The sequence below is a fragment of the Anomaloglossus baeobatrachus genome, chromosome 4, assembly GCF_048569485.1.
Source record: "Anomaloglossus baeobatrachus isolate aAnoBae1 chromosome 4, aAnoBae1.hap1, whole genome shotgun sequence".
NCBI lineage: Eukaryota > Metazoa > Chordata > Amphibia > Anura > Aromobatidae > Anomaloglossus > Anomaloglossus baeobatrachus.
This window is the reverse complement of record NC_134356.1, coordinates 666,409,518-666,432,424: the sequence shown is the minus strand read 5'-3', so window position 1 is coordinate 666,432,424 and position 22,907 is coordinate 666,409,518. Positions and strand designations below refer to the sequence as shown.

Here is a 22,907-nt window from a genome sequence, read left to right as displayed (position 1 = left end):
ATTTGGAATGATTACTTTTCAATTACACCTAATGGAGTTTGTTTTTTTTGTTTTGTTTTTTTGTTTTTTTAAATAATAGATGTAACATTAATATCTTCTTTTTCATTTTACATCCCAAATAAACATTGCACGTACCACAAATTGGTACAAATGAAAAAAACTTCAGTTTTCCAGTTGAGCAAGATATACATTCAAAAATGGTGACCCAAAAACAAATGATCTTTTTTTTTGGCTACTTTGCATTTTTTTGTACAAAATAATAAAACATAATTCAAGCTATAAAGATTTGGTATTGCTATATTGTTATTGACCTGTAGAATTAAGTTAAAATATATTAAGTTAAAATATTATTGCAGCATGGAGAAAACTGTAAATTTTATCATGCATAAAAAACAAACAGTGGCAGGAATTCTGTTTCTTTATATTTTTGCCCAGAAAGAGTTCTTAGAAGTTTTCTCAATAAGTTGTCCACCACTGACAAATCCAACAAGTCCTGGTACAACTATGTCATAAAAAATAAATAAGTAATTAAATAAAAAAAATGCTATCAATATGTGACAATTAGTGATAAACCGGGACCGGCGGACCTAACCAGATGAAAAAAATTCAGTTCCAGCCCAGAATTGATCCTGGATATCTGGCCAGATGCCAGTTCCCATATAAGTCTATGCGGACCAGAATCCGGTGATTAAAAATGGTAGTAGAAGGGACAGGTGCAGCGTCGGACTGGCTACCGGAGGAATCTCCAGTAATGCCAGGCCTGGATTCGGGTATCTGCATTGCACTCCGGAGCTCTCACCTGAGCTCCGACGTGCAGCCTAGACTGTACCGCGAGTGTAGAGTGATTGATTCCCCGACGCTTGCGGTTCAGTTCATGACAGCTGAAGACAGGCCGGGCTGATCTCTGGAGTTCAGGTTAGAGCACCCTGGCCTGTCTGCAGCTGACATGAACTGAACTGCAATCACTGGGGAATCAATCACTTGGCGCTCGCGGTACAGTCTCGGCTGCACGTCGGAGCTCAGGTGAGAGCTCTGGAGTGCAATGCAGATACCCGAATCCAGGCCTGGCATTACTGGAGATTCCTCCGGTAGCCAGTCCGATGCTGGACAGGTGGATGAGAACAAGCGCGCTACACTTACCGAGGCTCCAGCGGCCACTCATTCACTTCTGGTTCCACTCATTACCTTTGTTCTGTCTCCTATTCATTAAATAGGATAAGGGTAATATCGTTTGTTGCCCACAAGAGATCACTGTTGGCTTTCTTATGTTTTCCTCATACTTCTCTACAGTATTTCTGTGGGTTGGAGCCTGTTGCTTTAAGGAAAAGATACTTCCTTGGACTGCCCCTTTTCCCTGCCCTTCCTGAGTTGGAGACCAGATGTCTTGGTGCCTCCATAGGATTCAGAGGTGCTATTAGCTGGCTCCAGTTCCTTCTCTTCAATCGTTCCTCCTGACTAGTGGATCCCGGTAGGAATCATTGTACTAAACTACATATTTATGTTAGAATATGTGTACAGTTGTTATGTAGGCACTGTGAAGTGACAGTGGCTCTACTCAGATTACATAGGCCGTGATACATGCAGAGCAGGTGTAGGGCAGCTTCAGCAGTGTAAATGTTGTGTTCAGTCATATGCATTGCTCTCTATGTAAGGCCCCCTTCACACGTCCGTGATACACGTGCGTGTTTGGTCCGTTTCCGTATATACCGGAGACACGGCCAAACGTGCACCAATGTTAATCTATGATTGTGGTCACACGTCCGTTATTTCATTATGTCCGTGTGTGCGTGTCCGTGATCCGTATGTGTTTGCGTTTGGCACGGATGCATGTCCGTTATCTGCACGGAGCACGCACACGTGGACACAATGAAAGTCTATGGGTATGTGCACACACGTTAGTAAACACGTATGCATATACCTATAGTCCGTGTCCGTTTGGTGTTTTTATTTCTAGTGATGTCGGCTATTCTTTCTATTTCTGTGTATGTCGGTCAATCTCCCTGAGTCCGTCGGTCAGTCTCTCTGTCTCTCTGTCGGTCTCTCTGTCTGTCTGTCCCTCTCTCACAGTCTGTCGGTCAGTTTCCCCCCCTCTCTCATACTTACCGTTCCCCGATCTCCGGCGCAGCGCTGCACGGCATTCACACTGCTGCGGCGGCTTTTACTATTTTGAAAAAGCCGGCCGCCCATTAAACAATCTCGTATTCCCTGCTTTCCCCGCCCACCGGCGCCTATGATTGGTTACAGTGAGACACGCCCCCACGCTGAGTGACAGGTGTCACACTGCACCCAATCACAGCAGCCGGTGGGCGTGTCTATACTGTGCAGTAAAATAAATAAATAAATAATTAAAAAAAAACGGCGTGCGGTTCCCCCCAATTTTAATGCCAGCCAGATAAAGCCATACGGCTGAAGGCTGGTATTCTCAGGATGGGGAGCTCCACGTTATGGGGAGCCCCCCACCCTAACAATATCAGTCAGCAGCCGCCCAGAATTGCTGCATACATTATATGCGACAGTTCTGGGGCTGTACCCGGCTCTTCCCAATTTGCCCTGGTGCCGTTGGCAAATCGGGGTAATAAGGAGTTATTGGCAGCCCATAGCTGCCAATAAGTCCTAGATTAATCATGTCAGGCGTCTATGAGACACCTTCCATGATTAATCTGTAAGTTACAGTAAAAAAACACACACACCCGAAAAAATCCTTTATTTGAAATAAAAAACACACACAAATTCCCTCATTACCAATTTATTAACCCCGACAAACCCTCCATGTCCGGCGTACTCCACGGACTTCCAGCGTCGCGTCCAGCTCTGCTGCATGGAGGTGACAGGAGCAGCAGAAGACACCGCCGCTCCGGTCACCTCCACACAGCAAATGAGGTGAGTAGCGCGATCAGCTGCTGTCAGTCAGGTAACTCGCGGCCGTGATTTTTTCGGGTGTGTGTGTTTTTTTACTGTAACTTACAGATTAATCATGGAAGGTGTCTCATAGACGCCTGACATGATTAATCTAGGACTTATTGGCAGCTATGGGCTGCCAATAACTCCTTATTACCCCGATTTGCCAACGGCACCAGGGCAAATCGGGAAGAGCCGGGTACAGCCCCAGAACTGTCGCATATAATGTATGCGGCAATTCTGGGCGGCTGCTGACTGATATTGTTAGGGTGGGGGGCTCCCCATAACGTGGAGCTCCCCATCCTGAGAATACCAGCCTTCAGCCGTATGGCTTTATCTGGCTGGCATTAAAATTGGGGGGAACCGCACGCCGTTTTTTTTTAATTATTTATTTATTTATTTTACTGCACAGTATACACACGCCCACCGGCTGCTGTGATTGGGTGCAGTGTGACACCTGTCACTCAGCGTGGGGGCGTGTCTCACTGTAACCAATCATAGGCGCCGGTGGGCGGGGAAAGCAGGGAATACGAGATTGTTTAATGAGCGGCCGGCTTTTTCAAAATAGTAAAAGCCGCCGCAGCCGTGTGAATGCCGTGCAGCGCCGGGGATCGAGGAACGGTGAGTATGAGAGAGGGGGGGAAACTTCAGTCAATCGGGGGATTAGCGGTCACCGGTGAATCCTTCACAGGTGACCGCTAATCAGTACTCGACACAGACAGAGCCGCGGTATGAGGATGAAGTCGGGTGAAGTTCACCCGAGTTCATTCTCATCGCGCAACTCTGTCTGCTGTCAGCCGACATTTATAAACGACATTGTGCATCACACACACGGACATTACACACGGACATTACACGTACACATACACGTTAATTCCACACGCACACACGGACGTTCTGCACACAAACACGGCTAGCATACGCAATTCACACAGGTGCCACACGGACCATAAAAACGGACACAAAAACGGGACACGGACCCGAAAAACGGCCCGTAACACACGTGCGTGTTTTTCACGGACGTGTGAAGGGGGCCTTATGCAGATTCTGTAAATACCAGTACTACTATGTATGTCATTCTGTTATTTGTGATATGCCTGTACTGATTTGGATTTGTATCTTTTGTTATAGTTTTTACCAATCAATCATCCATTTCTTATGATCATCCACCTATCCATCATCATTTAATAAATAAAGACTTAAAGGCAACACAGTCTGTTTATTGAAACAGTGGATGAAGGTTAGCTGTATGCCGGAGTCCACACAGCTCACACGTGGACGAAGGCAGAACAGTAAAAACGGGCTGCTGGTCGCAGGCAGCGATTGTACGAACTGCACGGGACAGCTAAACACCCATGCTACACGGCACACGGGTATTACAGCAGCCGCCATACAGCTACAAAGAACAACAGCGCAGTCCAGCTCCAGTAAAGATAGCCGGTCGCAGGCTGTAGTACGGGACCGCTAACATCCACGCTGTATCGCATATGGATGTCGCAGCAGCCACCATACAGCCGCAGTGACTAGACCGCAGTACGCCAGAAACCACCGCAGTACGCCAGAAACCACCATTCCACTCTCCACCACGCTGAAGGCCGTCCGCAAATAGACTCTGTTTCCCACTAAAGTAGTCTGCAGCCAAGTGCACAATGTCTGTCAGCCGAGCGTCTTCCCTGAAGACAAGGTCACGGGTGAGCTCTACTAAGTCCTCAATTAGGGAGCTTGCTGCCGTCGCACGCGCTGAGGCCGAAGCAGCTAAAGTGAGGTCCTCCTTCGCTGAACGGGAAATGCAACTCAAACTAAAACAGACAGAGAGTGCACGTCTGCAAGCGGAGCTAGAAGCAGAGAGTGCACGCCTGCAAGCGGAGCAAGAAGCAGAGAGTGCACGTCTGCATCTGACTCTAGAAAGACTTGCCGTAGAAAAGGAGACAGCGGCCGCAATAGCCAAGGCAGAGTTCCTGGAAGCGACAGAGCACCCCGAAGAAAGACGCAGCGATGTTCTTAGGCCGGACCTAGACCAGCAGGATCCAGCACAGCGCATCGCAGAATACGTCTACCAATACTCCAGAATAGATGACAGCTCAGATGTGCTTCACCGAACAGACTACGCAGACGGCCAGCCATCCAACCTCGAATTACACCGCTTCAAGCAAGAGAGTGTACAGCACGAGGAGGTTCACCAAAACTACTATTCCACAGAGCGGAAGGTACAACCACCATTTTACCACAAAGAGACGCCTTCCTCTCCGGAGAGGTACTATGCTGACTTTCCGAAGGCGGAAACACCCTACAGGTATGGTGATACACCACACAATAGACACGACCACACACCGGCTCGCACCAGCACTGACCAAGCCACCATGGACTTTGCAAAGTTCTGTGCTCGTCGAGAACTGGTCACAAAAGGACTTGTAAAGTTCAATGATCGTGCCGAGAATTATAGGTCGTGGCGAGCCTCGTTCCAGAACACCATAAGAGGTTTGGACCTTTCTTGTAGTGAGGAGTTAGACCTCCTGGTAAAATGGCTTGGTAGTGAATCGGTAGAACACGCCAAAAGACTAAGAGACATTAACATTAAAAACCCACCCAAAGGTTTACACTTGGTGTGGAAGAGACTTGATGAATGCTATGGGTCCATAGAAGTTATTGAAAATGCTCTGTTTAAAAGAATTGATGACTTCCCTAAGATAGGACCCAAAGGCTTTCAAAGGCTAAGAGAGCTAAGTGATCTGTTAGTAGAGTTATGGGTTGCCCAAGAGGAAGGAGATTTGCCCGGATTGGCATTCTTGGATACCGCTAGGGGAGTCAATCCGATGCAAAACTTCCTTACAATCTACAAGAAAAGTGGGTCTCACATGGTTCACGGTATAAGCAAACACATAACGTGCCATTCCCTCCCTTTGTCGTATTTGTAGATTTTGTAGCTCAGCAAGCTAAAATCAGAAATGACCCTAGTTTTGATTTTACTCTGTCGTGTACCACTGCCCCCGGTGTCAAACCCAGTAGGACACCCGTGGCAGTCCGCAAAACTAACATTGTCTCCTCAGGTCCTGCTCACAAAGGGAGTAAGCATCCTCCAGAAGAGAACAAACCCCAGGATATCAGTAAACAGTGTCCTCTACACCGGAAACCACATCCTCTACTAAAATGCAGAGCCTTCAGGGAGAAGTCTCTAGAGGATCGCAAAGGCTTCCTCAAGGAACACAACATCTGCTTCAAATGCTGTGCTGCAACATCGCACATGGCCAGGAACTGCGAAGCTAGGGTGAAGTGTGCAGAATGTGACAGCACGGATCACAATACAGCCTTACACCCTGGACCACCTACACGAGTGTTGCCGCAAGCAGAAGAACACGATGGAAAACAGAAGAACACTGATGAAGACACCACGGTGGTTACTTCTCAATGTACGGAGATCTGTAAAGGACTCACAGGAGGAAGGTCCTGTTCGAAAATCTGCCTTGTCAGAGTCTACCCAGCAGGCCGTAGGGACAAAGCAATTAAGGTCTATGCGATCTTGGACGACCAGAGCAACAGATCTCTTGCCAAGTCCATCTTCTTCAGCAGTTTCAACATTGCGGGCCCCGGTTCTCCCTACTCCTTGAAGACATGTTCAGGCACCGTTGAGACGGCGGGGAGGAAGGCAACCGGATACAAGGTGGAATCCATAGATGGCCAGACCTGCCTATCATTACCCACCATACTGGAGTGCAACCAGATTCCTGACAAAAGGTCCGAGATACCTTCATCAGAGGTAGCAGCTCATCACCCCCATCTGAAGCGATAGCTCACCTGATTCCAGAACTGGACTCAGAAGCTCCAATAGCCTTACTCCTTGGAAGAGACATGCTACGTGTGCATAAGGCTAGAGAGTCCATTAACGGCTCCCAGAACGCTCCATATGCGCAGAGACTTGACCTAGGATGGGTCGTAATAGGAGATGTCTGTCTAGGAGGAGCACACAAGCCAGCCTCAGTCAACAGTATGCTCACCAACACACTAGAAAATGGACGTCCGTCTTTCTTCCGACCATGTCACAACAGTCTGTTGGTAAAGGAATTACCAGGCAGTGCTCCTCTGCCATGTCCTTTCGCAGTTCCTTCCAACGAAAACCACGCTTGTGAGGGCGAACAAGACCACATAGGCTGTACAGTCTTCCACAGGACCAAAGAGGACAACAAAACAGCAATGTCCATAGAAGACAGGATGTTGTTGGATATCATGGACCAAGAAATAACCAAAGACAAGTCGAACAGCTGGGTGGCAGCCTTACCATTCCGACCACGAAGACAACGCCTACCCAACAACAGGGAACAGGTCTACAGTCGATTTGTCTCCCTCAGACACAAGCTCAAGAAGTCTCCCGAGATGAGAGAACATTTCTTTACCTTCATGGAGAAGATATTCTGAAATAACCATGCAGAGATCGCACCTACACTACGGGACTCTGAGGAACGCTGGTACTTACCCATCTTCGGAGTGTACCATCCTAAAAAGCCAGGCCAAATAAGAGTGGTGTTCGACTCAAGTGCCAAGTGCGAAGACGTCTCGTTGAATGATGTCCTACTATCTGGCCCAGACCTCAACAACAGACTCCTAGAAGTTCTACTCTGTTTCCGCAGAGATACGGTGGCATTTATGGCTGACATCCAACAGATGTTTCACTGCTTTCTCGTCAAAAAGGAACACAGAAACTACCTGAGGTTCTTCTGGTACCGTGACAACGACCCAGATAAAGACATCATAGAGTACCGGATGAGGGTACACATCTTCGGGAATAGTCCTTCCCCCGCAGTGGCTATCTACGGTCTCAGGAATTCCGCCAAAGAAGGTGAAGAGAAGTACGGGTCGGATGTCAGATCCTTTGTGGAAAAGGATTTCTACGTAGACGACTGCTTAAAATCCACACCCACAAATGAGGCAGCAATCAGTCTTCTAAAAAGAGCTCAAGAAATGCTCGCTCAGTCCAACTTAAGGTTGCATAAGATTGCATCCAATAGCCGAGAACTGATGGAAGCCTTTCCCTCTCAAGACTATTCCAGTGATCTGAAGGGCATAGACCTGAGCATCGACTCTCTTCCCATGCAACGGAGCCTAGGACTACTTTGGGACTTGAAGACAGATGCCTTCACCTTTCAGATCAACAAAGAAGAAAAATCCTTCACACGTAGAGGTGTCCTTTCCTTTGTGAATAGTTTGTACGATCCTCTGGGATTCGTAGCTCCAGTTACCGTCCAAGGTAAAATGATGCTAAGAGACTTCACCCAAGAGACATCTGATTGGGATGATACACTTCCTGCAGAAAAGGCAGACCTGTGGGCAGAGTGGAGGAAGTCTCTCGAGGCCTTGACCGATCTTCATGTGAACCGACCGTACGCTCCTGTGCCATCCACAGAAGTCAAATCTCAAAGACTTTGTATCTTCTGCGATGCATCAGTCAAAGCAATCGCAGCAGTAGTATACCTTAAAACCACCGATGTGAATGAACAGATCCATATTGGGTTCGTCATGAGTCGGACAAAACTGGCGCCACTCCGTGAACACACGATACCTAGACTGGAACTCTGTGCTGCCGTCCTTGCAGTTGAGCTGGCTGAACTTATCTCAGATGGAATGAATCAAGAGATCAAAGATTCAGAGTTCTACACTGACAGCAAGGTGGTACTAGGATACATCTGCAACGAAACACGACGCTTCTACGTCTACGTCAGCAACCGGGTGTTGAGAATAAGAAGATCAACTTGCCCTGATCAGTGGCATTACGTATCTACTCATCACAATCCCACCGACCATGCGACTAGATCCGTTGCACCAAGTCACCTTAAGGACACTACATGGTTCACAGGCCCTGCCTTCCTGTACCGGACAACATCCTACATCAGCAGGCCCGATACATTTGAACTGGTGGATCCAGATGTCGACGACGACCTTCGTCCTCAAGTGTCAGCTCTTCATACAGTGGTTTCAGGATGTCACCTCGGATCTCATCGGTTCAGTAGATTCTCAACCTGGAACTCACTTGTTAGGGCTATCGCCTTTTTACTACACGTGACTCAGTTTTACAAGTCCGAACTACCAACAAATCAGAGATGCAGTAAAGGTTGGCATCACTGCAAGCATGCGTTTACTGCTCCCAACTTAGAGAAAGCCAAGATTACAATACTCCATGTTGTACAAAATGAAGCCTACAACAAGGAAATAGGCAATCTCGACAAAGGACTACCCATTCCTAGAGACAGTGCGTTGAGGAAACTCGACCCGTTCATTGACAAAGATGGGCTGCTGAAAATAGATGGCCGCATTCAAGAAGCTAAGGTAGAAGTCTCAGAGAAACACCCGGTAATAATTCCCAGACGTCATCACGTCACAACCTTGCTCATTCGACATCATCACATCTTGGTGAGACATCAAGGTCGTTTGTTTACCGAAGGGAGTCTACGAGCGGCTGGACTATGGATAGTCGGAGCGAAGAGAAGCGCGAGCAAACTCATCTTCAACTACGTTACGTGTCGCAAACTTCGTGGCGTGTTTCAAAACCAGAAGATGGCCAATCTTCCACCTGACAGGCTCAGTACTGAACCCCCTTTCACCAACGTTGGACTGGATGTGTTCGGCCCCTGGTCCGTAGCTACAAGACGCACTAGGAAGGTCCATGCCGAAGCAAAGTGTTGGGCAGTTCTATTCACCTGTTTGTCTGTCAGAGCTGTTCATATCGAAGTAATAGAATCTATGGACACTTCAAGTTTCATAAATGCACTTCGACGCTTCATTGCTATCAGAGGCCCTGTGAAGCACATTCGTTCTGATAGAGGCACGAACTTTATTGGAGCAGCAAGAGAACTCCAAATCCCTTCCAATCTAGACATTACAAATGTAGAGAGGTACCTAGGTGAGCAAGGATGCACCTGGACCTTCAACCCGCCACACTCTTCGCACATGGGAGGCACCTGGGAAAGAATGATAGGAATTGCACGCAAGATTCTAGATTCTATCCTCTTGCAAGCAAACACCAGACTTACCCACGAAAGCTTGACTACGTTCTTGGCCGAAGTTACAGCTATCATGAATGCTAGGCCATTGACAGCTCTTTCTGGAGATTCTGGAGATTCAACAGTTCTTACTCCTGTCATGTTACTTACACAGAAAATCTGTGTCCCAGGAGCTCCACCTGGAGAATTCACCGAGAAAGACCTCTACAGAAGACAATGGAGGCAAGTACAAAATGTGTCCAATGCCTTTTGGGACAGATGGAGGAAACAATATCTCTCCACTCTGCAAACCAGAACAAAATGGCAGAAAGACCATCCAAACATCAGACTTGGCGATGTGGTACTTGTAAAGGACAGTCAATCACACTGAAATGAGTGGCCACTCGGCCTAGTGACCAAACCCTTTCCCAGCAAGGATGGGAGAGTACGCAAGGTAGAGGTCAGAGTGAGCAAGCTCGGAGAGAACAAACTGTTCACCAGACCAGTCACTGAACTTGTGTTGTTGTTATCCCCTCAGGAGTCCAATAGTGGCATTGGTTAACGCCAAGCGGGGAGTGTTCTGTCTCCTATTCATTAAATAGGATAAGGGTAATATCGTTTGTTGCCCACAAGAGGTCACTGTTGGCTTTCTTATGTTTTCCTCATACTTCTCTACAGTATTTCTGTGGGTTGGAGCCTGTTGCTTTAAGGAAAAGATACTTCCTTGGACTGCCCCTTTTCCCTGCCCTTCCTGAGTTGGAGACCAGATGTCTTGGTGCCTCCATAGGATTCAGAGGTGCTATTAGCTGGCTCCAGTTCCTTCTCTTCAATCGTTCCTCCTGACTAGTGGATCCCGGTAGGAATCATTGTACTAAACTACATATTTATGTTAGAATATGTGTACAGTTGTTATGTAGGCACTGTGAAGTGACAGTGGCTCTACTCAGATTACATAGGCCGTGATACATGCAGAGCAGGTGTAGGGCAGCTTCAGCAGTGTAAATGTTGTGTTCAGTCATATGCATTGCTCTCTATGTTATGCAGATTCTGTAAATACCAGTACTACTGTGTATGTCATTCTGTTATTTGTGATATGCCTGTACTGATTTGGATTTGTATCTTTTGTTATAGTTTTTACCAATCAATCATCCATTTCTTATGATCATCCACCTATCCATCATCATTTAATAAATAAAGACTTAAAGGCAACACAGTCTGTTTATTGAAACAGTGGATGAAGGTTAGCTGTATGCTGGAGTCCACACAGCTCACACGTGGACGAAGGCAGAACAACCTTCATTGCATATGCACTGCTCTCCTCACCCACCAATATGTGTGATTGGTTGCAGTCAGACGCTCCTCCATCCTGAGTGGCAGAGTGTCTGCTGACTGCTTCCAATCACAGGTGCTGTGTGCATCTATTGTGGTACTAAAATAAATTAATAATTAAATATTTGGCATACGGTGCCCCCATATTATGATACTCAGCACAGGTAAGCCAAGAGCCACAGGCTGCAGCCCCCAGCCGTTCGCTTATCTTGGCTGGGTATCAAAATAATAGAACCTGCATGAGGCTTTTTAAAAAAAAATTAAATAAATAATTTAAAAACCATCTTGCGGTCCCCTGCAATTCTGATTCCCAGCCATGATTAAGCCGACAGCTGGGGGCTGGTATTCTCAGGCTGGGGAGACCCATGGTTATTGTGCCCCTCCCCAGCCTAAAAATAGCAACCTGCAGCCACCCAGAATCATCGCATCCATTAGATGCAACAATCCCAGCACTTCATCTGGCACTTGCCGATTGCCCTGGTGCTGTGGTAATTGGGGTAATATGGGGTTAACCACAGCTCACAGCTGCTACTAAGCTCTAGATAAGTGATGGGGAGGGTCTGTGAGATGCCCCCATTACTAATCTGTAAGTGAATACCCTGAACACTCCGGCCCATTTCCGTCACTTGGGTACGTTTGAAACCACACGGATCCGGTTTTACAGTCCAGATCTGCCCATCACTAGTGATAATACAAGAATGAAACAAAAAAATGGTTTGTCATGAAAACCAAAACTGGCAGTGATACAATGGAATTAAAGTTGTTGATATTCTTCCTAAAATCAGGATGTTAGCTTTCCATGAGTTCATTTCTTCTAAATCTTAATTACTAAATATTGGAAACTACCAATTTCTTATCTCTATGGGAGCACATAACTTATATAAGTTGGTTTCACGGTAAAATCCATTACTTAACTTAAAATTATTCTAATTATTTTTTTAAATAGTAACATATAACCATGAATTGTAAAAATTACCCATTATTATCTGGTTTTTCTGTCATTTTTTCTAATCTCCAGAGCCATGACTCTGGAAATTCTGTTCTTATGAAAATGTCCTCATCTGGGAGATATTCATCAAATTCATCACCTGCAGAAAAAAAACACAACATATTCATAGTTAGCTGGATTTTTTTAAAGCTTTTTTTTATTTATTATTATTTTACTGGACTGGTGCATTAAATCTAATCTTCACCTTCTACTACCACCACTCCTGTTGCCAGTTTTCCTAGGTTTGTGACATGCTGGCAGTTCCACTGTTTAATGGAGGGGGCCAAATATTACAAATCAATACAACTCTATAAGAGCATCTTTCTGGCCCTCATAGACTTGCATTGAGTGCTTTTGACGTAATTTATGACCTCTGGCCAGTCAGAAGTTACTGTCACAAGATAGGGGAGTAGCAAAGGTAAGAGGTAAAGACACCAGAGGGTGGGTGTATTACGAGGGGCAGTGACCTTAGATTAAAAACACCACTCCAGGTATGAGGAAAAAAAATAAACATATGCTGGACTAGTATTTTAACCCCATCACCCCCAGGAGCTTTTCCACTTTTCATTTTTGTCTTTTCCTCTCCTTCTTCCAAGAGCCATAACTTTTTTTATTTTTACAGCCCTATATTGTATTATATGATTGTCATAGTGTGGTATGGTGGTATGTGTATGTTCATATTTTAGGAGCGTTGCTCAATTCATTCTATGTAATCCTTGTCTTCTCTGCAGGTTAATTAACTCAGCTCAGTTACAATTTGCTTGCCTTTTTGTTAAGCCCCCACAGACATTTCCTGACTGTCCAATCTTTAGTCCCCAGCTCTTCAAATACTGGGAATCACCCTGTTATGATTCAGGGACCGAGGTGGATCAAAAAATGCGGAAACCCAAAAAGTAACCAGAGTGGCTGGAACCTCAACGGACTGCAGACCTAATCCTGACACACAACTAGAAGTAGCCGTGAGACGAGCCAATGATGACCTAGTCGTCTTGACAAAGCCGGAGAACTAAATATTCTTACAGATAAAAATATAAGAAAAGCTAATCTGCCTCGGAGCAATCCCCAAAGATATAGAAAGCCCCCACATGTAAAGACTACTGTGATATAGGAAAGCACAATACAAAGCTAAAAAAACAGGTTCAGCAAAGCTGAGGACCAAACTATCTTTATAGGAAAGGATAGGAAGGAGCACTGTCTACAGTCATAAAAACCCTAATAAATACCAGCACGTCTGATATGAAAAAACCCTGAGACCAAACAGCCTCTCCCTCACTGTATCGGCACTCTGATGTTACTGGGATCCAAAAACACTAATATAGATGAGGGACTGAGTTAATACCAAGCATGACAAAACACAATACTGTTGTGAATAAGTTTTCCAGTTTGGGGCTCCCTCTTGTGGTCAGTTCTGGCGGTGCAGTTGATTTGTGGAATGAAAGGCTCACACCTGCAGAGGACTGGCAATCAGGGTCAGATTGGGACTATATAACTGAGTAGTTTTCTCTTGCTTCTTGCCAGTGCTCAATGGTCTTCTGTGTGTTTAGGATATTCTGTAACCAGCCCTGCTCACAACCAGAACTCCTCTCAGATAAGTAGTCTTTGTACCTCTGCTGTTTGTTTTCCACTTTCTTGTTGTTTTTTTCTGCTTTAATACTAATGCTTAATTTTTATTTTGTCTTTGTGGAGTTCTATGTGGAATAGGATCACTCCCTGCTGGGAGTGTCTGTATACTTAGCTCCATGATTCTGCAAGGTATTGTGTTTGTCATGCTTGGTATTAATTCAGTCCCTCATCTGTATTAGTGTTTTTGGATCCCAGTAACATTTGAGTGCTGATTCAGTAGGGGAGAGGTTGTGTGACCTCAGGATTTTTCCATATCAGAAATGCTGGTATTTATCAGGGGTTTTTTTTACGGTTGCAGACAGTGCTCCTTCCTATTCTTTTCTATAAAGATATCTTGGGCCTCACCTTTGCTCAGTATGTATTTTCTGGCTTTGTAATGTGTTTTTCTATATCACCGTAGCCTTTACATGTGGGGGGGCTATCTATCTATCTTTTGGAACTGCTCCGAGGCAGATTAGCTTTCTCATATTTCTATCTGTGAGAATATTTAGTTCTCCGGCTGTGTCGAGACGACTAGGTCATCGTAGGCTCGTCCCACGGCTACTTCTAGTTGTGTGTCAGGATTAGGTCTGCAGTCCGTTAAGGTTTCAGCCACTTTGTTACTATTTGGGATTCTGCATTTTTTGATCCTCCTTGGTCCCTAAATCATAACACAATACATTGCAGAATCATGGAGCTGGGTATCCAGACACTCCCAGCAGCGAATGATCCAATTCCACCAGGAACTCCACACAGGCAAAATAGGAATCAAGCATTAGTATTAAAGCAGAAAAAAACAACAAGAAAGTGGAAACAATAAGCAGAGGTACAAGACCAACTTATCTGAGAGCAGTTCTGGTAGAGAGCAGGGCTGGTTTCAGAATGTCTTTAACACACAGGATATCCATTGAGCACCGGCAAGTAACAGGAGAAAACTACTCCGCTATATAGCCCAATCTGAGAGACCTGATTGCCAGTCCTCCACAGGTGTGTGGCTTTCATTCCATAAATCAACTGCACCGCCAGCACTGACCACAAGAGGGAGCCCCAAACTGGAAAATGTATTCACAACACACCTACTATATAGGGTTAGAAGAACCAACATACACGGGATAAAAATCCGTGCCATAATAGGTACATGGAAAAAGCCATATACAGAAATAAGTACAAGTAAGAGAAAAGAGACTGTACACAGGGCTTGGAAAAAGGGTATATAAATTTATTTAATCCAGAAAGTACAAAAAACAGTAAAAAATATTAAAAAAAGGGACTCTAGTGAGAGGACCAGCAGGTGGCGTACTCACACCGCAACTCAGTGATCAGAATCAATAAGGTAACAAAATGGCTGCACAACAGCACCATACAGACATGCCCATCAAACACTGCTCATAGAATTATATGTAAGTAGCTGCCAGAGGCATGCTCAGAGGACCAAATATCCATGCAACAGCAGAATTAAGCAGTGCCAGAGGACATATCAGCAGGTGCAGGTGAAGGAGCAGAAACGCTCTTCAGCACACTAATAAGAGGTCATGTACCTGAGTTGTGGAATGAGGATCCAAGAAACCCCGACCTATAGGTTTTGATAGGTCACCCCCGGAAGAAGGCATTAAGATCGAAACCTATAGGTCGGGGTTTCCCCATCACGGCAAATCTCTATAAGGGGGGTCCCTACACTACAGTTATAATATACATATGTACCATAAGGTCTCGTGTAATGCGCAGGACCATATAGGAACATCACCTACCTGAGAAGTGTCAGAACCGCTCCCATGCTGCAAGGGCTGACAACTGCGAGTAGAAGGGCAGTCCAGGTGCCAGCGTGTGCGGCGGAACCACACACACCAGCACAATGTCAGAACTAGCCCCCACAGTGTCAGACCAGCAGACATGGATGAAGGGCGGAACAGCCCCAGGCAGGTGGTGCTTAAGTAATAATGCCTATGGAACAGGAGGCGGTGGCTGTATGTGAACAGGCACCAACATAAATTTTGATGGCAACAGAAGGAATTTGCAAACCACACTGGGCGTGCACGGCATGGTGGCGGTCAACCACCTGACCAGTAAACGAAAAATGGAGGGGAGCCAGCACTGCTTATGAGTGGCATGCAACAATGAAAAAGTAAAAAGTGTAATATTCACAAATTCATTCCTACTGTAACAATTCAATGAGATTTTTGGCAAATAATTGATCAATGATTTGAGCCCCCCTGCCCCGTCACGGCAAATCTCTATAAGGGGGGTCCCTACACTACAGTTATAATATGTTCCATAGGCATTATTACTTAAGCACCACCTGCCTGGGGCTGTTCCGCCCTTCATCCATGTCTGCTGGTCTGACACTGTGGGGGCTAGTTCTGACATTGTGCTGGTGTGTGTGGTTCTGCCGCACGCACCGGCACCTGGACTGCCCTTCTACTCGCAGTTGTCAGCCCTTGCAGCATGGGAGCGGTTCTGACACTTCTCAGGTAGGTGATGTTCACATATGGTCCTGCGCATTACACGAGACCTTATGGTACGTATGTATATTATAACTGTAGTGTAGGGACCCCCCTTATAGAGATTTGCCGTGACGGGGCAGGGGGGCTCAAATCATTGATCAATTATTTGCCAAAAATCTCATTGAATTGTTACAGTAGGAATGAATTTGTGAATATTACACTTTTTACTTTTTCATTGTTGCATGCCACTCATAAGCAGTGCTGGCTCCCCTCCATTTTTCGTATACTGTATATACAGTATATTGTATTTTGGAATAATACATGGTAAAAATAATTGGCAATATTATTCCCCAGGTCATTACGAATAAACAAATACCCAATATGTTAGAATACCATAGCAATCCATTAGGCACAAAACATGATCTCAATTAGAGAAAACCACGGAAAAAGCAAATAAATTGAACCGTGGAAGGAGAGGCACACCACGGGCAGCATTCAAAAACAGGAGGACAAAAAGTGGCTTAATATGCAAAAGATAACAAGTATTTATTAAATAGTAAACAATTCATTACAAAAAATATCGTGGAGAAGATGAAAAGGCATGACAAAAAACTGGCACAGTAGATGATATAACAGTTAATACAATAGGCTGCACAAAAGGCTAGAGTGGTAAAATGCAATACAGTAACAGCATAAATACATAGTCAGTCTAAAGAACATACCCAGTGCAGCCAATTTAACCAGGAGTGAAGAAATAAAGTGCCAGTAGTGCAGAGGACAGAGGTCTGGATACCCCCCTAGGAAGGGTAACGCGCGTTTCGCGTGAAAAGAGTGACACGCTTCATCAGACCGTGAGGGATATCCCTCATATTAAGCATATTAAGCCACTTTTTGTCCTCCTGTTTTTGAATACCCAATATGTATAGATATTTTTAGTATTATTTAAGTGGGTGAAAAAAATTATAACATAGAAATAAATAAATTTTTGCTTTTCTCGCCAATTTCCGAGACCTGTAACATTCTTTATTTTTCTGGGATCTGGGGCTATGTGAGAGCTTATATTTTTTGTGCCTTTAGATGACGTGTTTACTGTTACCATGTTGGTATGCAGTAGATGTAATGTTTTGATTGCCTTTTAATACATTTTATTGCAATGTTGTGGTAACCAAAAAAAACCTCTTAATTCTGCGGTTTCGATTTCTTTCCTCGTTACGCCATTTACTGATCAAATTAATTTATTTTACATTTGATAGGATATTTCTGAGCATGACAATACCATATATGCGTATTTTTCCAATTGTTTTAATTTTAATTGGTCACAATGGGGGTGATTTGAATGTTTGTGTTTTTCTTATTTTTTAATATTTTTAAAACATAAATTTTATTTACAATATTTAATAGTTCCCTAAGGAGACACAAAATTACAAGTGCGGTGAAATTGCAAAAAAAAAGTGCAATTCCACAATGGTTATTTTGTCAGGAGATCAGCTGTCATTCTCACAATGCTGATGTGACGCATGTGCCGATGGGCAGGATCAGTGACACGTTTCCTGTTTGCGCACGGTTAATGCCGGTCAGTTCTTGACAGCGGCATTTAACTGATTAATAGCCGTGGGTGGATCTTGAATACAGTGGGCACTTGATAGGTGATTAATTCAGCCATCAAATGTGGGGAAAGATGTGGGCTCACACACTGAGCAAGTACATAAATATACGTCATCGGCCATGAAGGGGTTAAAAATCTGAACATTCTGGTCCCGGTGCTTTTCATAGCAAAATGTCTGCATTGGATATAAAGCAAACAAAATATTTTAAAAGAAGCATTAAATAAAGGGCAAAATATAGTTATAACATTTTTCTGAGAAAAAAAATGTCCATAAGGGTAGGATTCCACTTGCGAGAGACTGGTGTGTCTCGCATCGCATCGCATCATCCGGTACAGCCTGCCTCTCTCCCGACAGAAGTGGGTCAGCTGCATCTATTTCTATGCAGCTGAGACATTCCCGTCAGGAGAGAGATAGGCCGTCCAGGGAGGTGTGATGCGAGACTCTCGAGTCTCTCGCAAGTGGAATCCTACCCTAAAGAAAACTCTTCTAGTGGCCAGAACTATATTAGGAGGTCTACATTCTACTTTAGATTTTTCAGATCCCACCAGGTTCCCACATCTTACTTCTGCGTTTCCGAACAGCATGGACTCCACATAGTGGATCTGAGGGAAAGAAAATAAAAAAGAATGATTAATGTGTATCATGGACATTACAGGCAATACTAAACGTGATATTTTTATTATTAAGTCCAGATTTCTTTACAGGACTTCTCATGCCTCACTATCTGCTTTTACCATTTTTTGCCTCTGCAGAACGCATGCTGCCATTGCACATGGAAGGCCAGGAGCAGATCAGGTACAGTTGAATGAGGGCATCCAAAGTCCAAAAATCAACTTTTTACTAAACAACAACTTGGTAAGAAGTATATACTGTGCCTTGCGATAGTATTCAGCCCCCTTGAATTTTTCAACCTTTTTCAGGCTTCAAACATAAAGATAAAAATGTTAATGTTCTGGTGAAGAATCAACAACAAGTGGGACACAATTGTGAAGGTGAACGATATTTATTGCTTATTTTAAAGTTTTGTAAAAAAATAAATAACTGAAAATTGGGGCGTGCAATATTATTCATCCCCTTTAAGTTAATACTTTGTAGCACCCACTTTTGCTGTGATTACAGTACAAGTCGCTTGGGGTATGTGCCTATCGATTTTGCACATGGAGAGACTGAAATTCTCGCCTATTCTTCCTTTGTAAACAGCTGGAGCTGAGTGAGGTTGGATGGAGGCATTTGTGAACAGCAGTTTTCAGCTCTTTCCACAGATTCTCGATTGGGTTCAGGTCTGGACAGGGACTTGGCCATTCTAACACCTGGATACATTTATTTGTGAACCATTCCATTGTAGATTTTGCTTTGTTTTGGATCGTTGTCTTGTTGAAAGACAAATCTCCGTCCCAGTCTCAGGTCATTTGCAGACTCCAACAGGTTTTCGTCAAGAATTGTCCTGTATTTGGCTCCATCCATTTTCCCATCAATTTTAACCATCTTCCCTGTCCCTGTTGAAGCAAAGCAGACCCAAGCCATGATGCTGCCACCACCATGTTTGACAGTGGGGATGGTGTGTTCAGGGTAATGAGCTGTGTTGCTTTTACGCCAAACATATTGCTTGGTATTGTGCCCAACAAGTTCAACTTTGGTTTTATCTGACCAGAGCACTTTCTTCCACATGTTTGGTGTCTCCAGGGGCTTGTGGCAAACTTTAAATGACATTTTTTAAGGATATCTTTGAGAAATGGCTTTCTTCTTACCACTCTTTCATAAAGGCCAGAATTGTGCAGTGTACGACTGATTGTTGTCCTATGGACAGACTCTCTCACCTCAGCTGTAGATCTCTGCAGTTCATCCAGAGTGATCATGGGCCTCTTGGCTGCATCTCTGATCAGTCTTCTCCTTGTTTGAGATGAAAGTTTGGATGGACGGCCGGGTCTTGGTAGATTTGCAGTGGTATGATAATCCTTCCATTTCACTATGATCGCTTGCACAGTGCTTCTTGGGATGTTTAAAGTTTTGGAAATCTTTGTACAACCAAATCCGGCTTTAAACTTCTCCACAACAGTATCACGGACCTGCCTGTTGTGTTCCTTGGTCTTCATGATGCTCTCTGCGCTTTACACAGAACAATGAGACTATCACAGAGCAGGTGCATTTATACGGAGACTTGATTACACACAGGGGCTTATATTTATCATCATCAGTCATTTAGGACAACATTGGATCATTCAGAGACCCTCAATGAACTTCTGGAGTGAGTTTGCTGCACTGAAAGTAAAAGGGGGTGAATAATATTGCACGCTCCAATTTTCAGTTTTTTATTTTTTACAGAAATTTAAAGTAAGCAATAAATATCGTTCAACTTCACAATTGTGTCCCACTTCTTGTTGATTCTTCACCGTAAAATTTATTTTTTGTTTTTTTATGTTTGAAGCCTGAAATGTGGGAAAAGGTTGAAAAATTCAAGGGGGTCGAATACTTTCGCAAGGCACTGTACTGTACATCAGATAGTAGGCACTACACTTCAAGAAAGTTTCTCTGCACAATCCAAAGACTGGAGCTCTACAGTTACATGTGGCATTACAATACTTCCATTATATGTTACATAAATACAGCAAACCATTATGGGATGCTCCAACCTCTCACGGGTCAAAGTGTGTGTCTCTATGGCCCCCCACAGCTGCTCTCAACTCCCAGCTGATTTGTGAGGACCTTATTGACTGAGGTACATCAGTACTACTCCTCACTAGTATTCTCAAAGTCTATTCGATGAGTGCTACACACTCCTTGTGACTGCATCTTCAGCTCTCCATTGGAGAACTCATGTCCCTGTATGGCATCTCTCGAGCTTTTCATCTAATACTGGTTATTGTTTGCTTAAGGCCAACTTGCTTGAGATAAGGAATCCTTCGAACCTAAAGGCCGCTTTACATGCAACGACATCGCAAACGAGATATCGTTGGGGTCACGCAATTCGTGACCCACATCCGGCCTCGTTAGCGATGATGTTGCGTGTGAAACGTACGAACGACCGCAAACAATCAAAATTTCTCACTTTATCGCTGATCGTTGACACGTCGTTCTAATCCCAAATATCGTTGATGGTGCTGGATGCAGGTTGTTCGTCGTTCCTGAGGCAGCACATATCGCTACATGTGACACCCCAGGAACGACGAACAACACCTTACCTCCGTCCTCCGGCAATGAGATGGGCGACACTTTCTTTTGGCTGCTCTCCGCCCTTCCACTTCTATTGGACGACTGCCGTGTGACGTCGCTGTGACGCCGCACGAACCGCCCCCTTAGAAGGAGGTGGTTCGCCGGCCACAGCGACGTCCCTAGGCAGGTAAGTCCGTGTGACAGGGACTAACGATATTGTTCGCCACGGGCAGCGATTTGCCCGTGACGCACAAACGACGGGAGCGGGTACGCTCGCTAGCAATGTTGCTGAATGTAAAGCCCCCTTAATTCTCTTTAGGCCTCTTGGCTTGCTGCTTCCCTGAGCGATGTTCCATACCATTAATTAGGCCTCCTGATCTGAGATAAGAACCTCATGCTCTTTTTTTATCTTTGCCTGACATCCTGAAACCTGCTGCAACTGTTGCAAGGAGGTTTTTACAAGCATCACTGACTGCTAACTTCTTTGATATCTCTGATCAGCATAGGCAGACTTGGGCATTGACCCACAGACTTGTAGTTCATATGCATGCTAGCAAGAGTTAATCTGATGAGGAAGAACGTGAGTTCCTTTAAACACGGAGACCTATTTGCAAGCAGCAGGCATCCATAGGAAACCTGTTCCAGTGTGTGACACCACACCATTCGATGTACGCTGCTTTCCCATCACTCCCCAAAGACCATGGATGGCAGGACAGCAGACTAAGGACTTATCTACCATGCAAGCATCTTACCTTCACACAACAGCCATCCTGTATACAAAGGTGGCTTTGCAAAACTTTAAAACTATTCTAGTGGAAATTCATTCCATACTATAACCTTTGGATTGCAGGACTTTATCTAATTACACTCAAGTCTTGGCCTTGCAAAGGTGGCTTTGCAAAACCGAATCATTTACCTTGATGACTACACAGACACACTGAAGTAACGGGGGCTTTACACGCTACGATATCGTTAATGTTTTATCGTCGGGGTCACGTTGTTAGTGACGCACATCCGGCGTCATTAACGATATCGCAGCGTCTGACACCAGCGACTTTAAGCGACCTCAAAAATGGTGAAAATCGTTCACCAAGGAGAGGTTGTCCCAAACTCAAAAATCGGTAAGGGTTGTTTTTCGTTGTGGTTCGTCGCTCCTGCAGCAGAACACATCACTATGTGTGACACCGCAGGAGCGAGGAACGTCTCCTTACCTGCCGCCGGCCGCAATGCGGAAGGAAGAGGTGGGCGGGATATTTAAATCACGCTCAGCTCCGTCCCTCCGCTTTGATTGGCCGGCCACTTAGTGACGTCGCTGTGATACCGAACGTCCCTCCCCTTTGAAGGAGGGATTGTTCGGCAGTCACAGCGACGACGACGACCAGGTAAGTGCGTGTAACGCTGCCGTAGCGATAATGTTCGCTACGGCAGCGATCACACACAATCGCTGGAACGACGGGGGCGGGTGCTTTTGCGTACGATATCGCTAGCAATTGCTAACAATATCGTAGCGTGTAAAGCCACCTTAAGTGTCATACATGTTATCTATTGATTGCACAATCTAATTACAATCGTGAACCGACAATCTAATTGTGTCAGCTTCTGCATTAAAACTATAAAACTATTCTAGTGGAAATTCATTCTATACCATAACCTTTGGATTGCAGGAATTTATCTAATTACACTCAAGTCTTGGCCAACTGTGATCACCCTTGCTACTCGGGGGCCAGGGTCTGTCTGGTATACACGGTCTACTGTTCAGTTTTGTCTATACGTTTTTGTTGATGCTCTTTCTTATAGGAAGCATGGAAGCCCTCTATTACTTATTCAAGAGGTAATCTCTGCTGTGCTGTTTGTTAGATTCCTTTGATTACATGCTGCTGCAAGCCAGTCACATTCGCTCCCCTCCAATATATTTGCTGGCTAG

General features: G+C 44.8%; 1 protein-coding gene across 1 annotated transcript in view; it reads right to left on the bottom strand.

The window, feature by feature from the left end:
* LOC142302076 (venom factor-like) overlaps positions 1 to 22,907 on the bottom strand; it is a 229,470-nt gene that overhangs the window by 103,819 nt on the left and 102,744 nt on the right. Inside the window, exons 16-18 of the mRNA XM_075343155.1 lie at positions 18,397 to 18,435; positions 14,202 to 14,207; positions 12,172 to 12,283 (exon numbers count right to left, since the gene is read on the bottom strand). Coding sequence (XP_075199270.1) covers positions 12,172 to 12,283; positions 14,202 to 14,207; positions 18,397 to 18,435 — 157 coding nt within the window. The remainder of the gene's footprint in view (positions 1 to 12,171; positions 12,284 to 14,201; positions 14,208 to 18,396; positions 18,436 to 22,907) is intronic.